Here is a 208-nt window from a genome sequence, read left to right as displayed (position 1 = left end):
AAGAGGCCATACCAGCGGCTCGTTCCCCGCAGCACCGGCACCCCGATGAAGGTGGAGGTGTTGGTCCACCAGGGCCACAGCTTGCCCGGCGCCATCCGCCGGCCGGTGGTGGCCAAGGCCGAGGTGGAGAGGTGGGTGACGGCCCCCGGCGGGGGGGGTGGCGGCCAATGCCGAGGTTGAGTGGTGGGCTCGTATAGGAAAAATGGGG

The 208-nt window shown here is 69.7% G+C and overlaps 1 protein-coding gene across 1 annotated transcript in view; it reads left to right on the top strand.

The window, feature by feature from the left end:
- The first annotated feature begins 7 nt into the window (after positions 1-7).
- The window catches only part of LOC103897571 (acyl-coenzyme A amino acid N-acyltransferase 2-like), a 7,420-nt gene continuing 7,219 nt past the window's right edge, over positions 8-208 (top strand). Inside the window, exon 1 of the mRNA XM_019471613.1 lies at positions 8-131. Within this exon, the coding sequence (XP_019327158.1) occupies positions 46-131 (86 nt within the window). The 5' untranslated portion in view covers positions 8-45. The remainder of the gene's footprint in view (positions 132-208) is intronic.

Source organism: Aptenodytes forsteri, unplaced genomic scaffold (genome assembly GCF_000699145.1).
Source record: "Aptenodytes forsteri isolate BGI_AS27 unplaced genomic scaffold, ASM69914v1 Scaffold146, whole genome shotgun sequence".
In the NCBI taxonomy this organism is placed as follows: domain Eukaryota; kingdom Metazoa; phylum Chordata; class Aves; order Sphenisciformes; family Spheniscidae; genus Aptenodytes; species Aptenodytes forsteri.
This window is presented reverse-complemented; position numbering and strand designations above follow the sequence as displayed.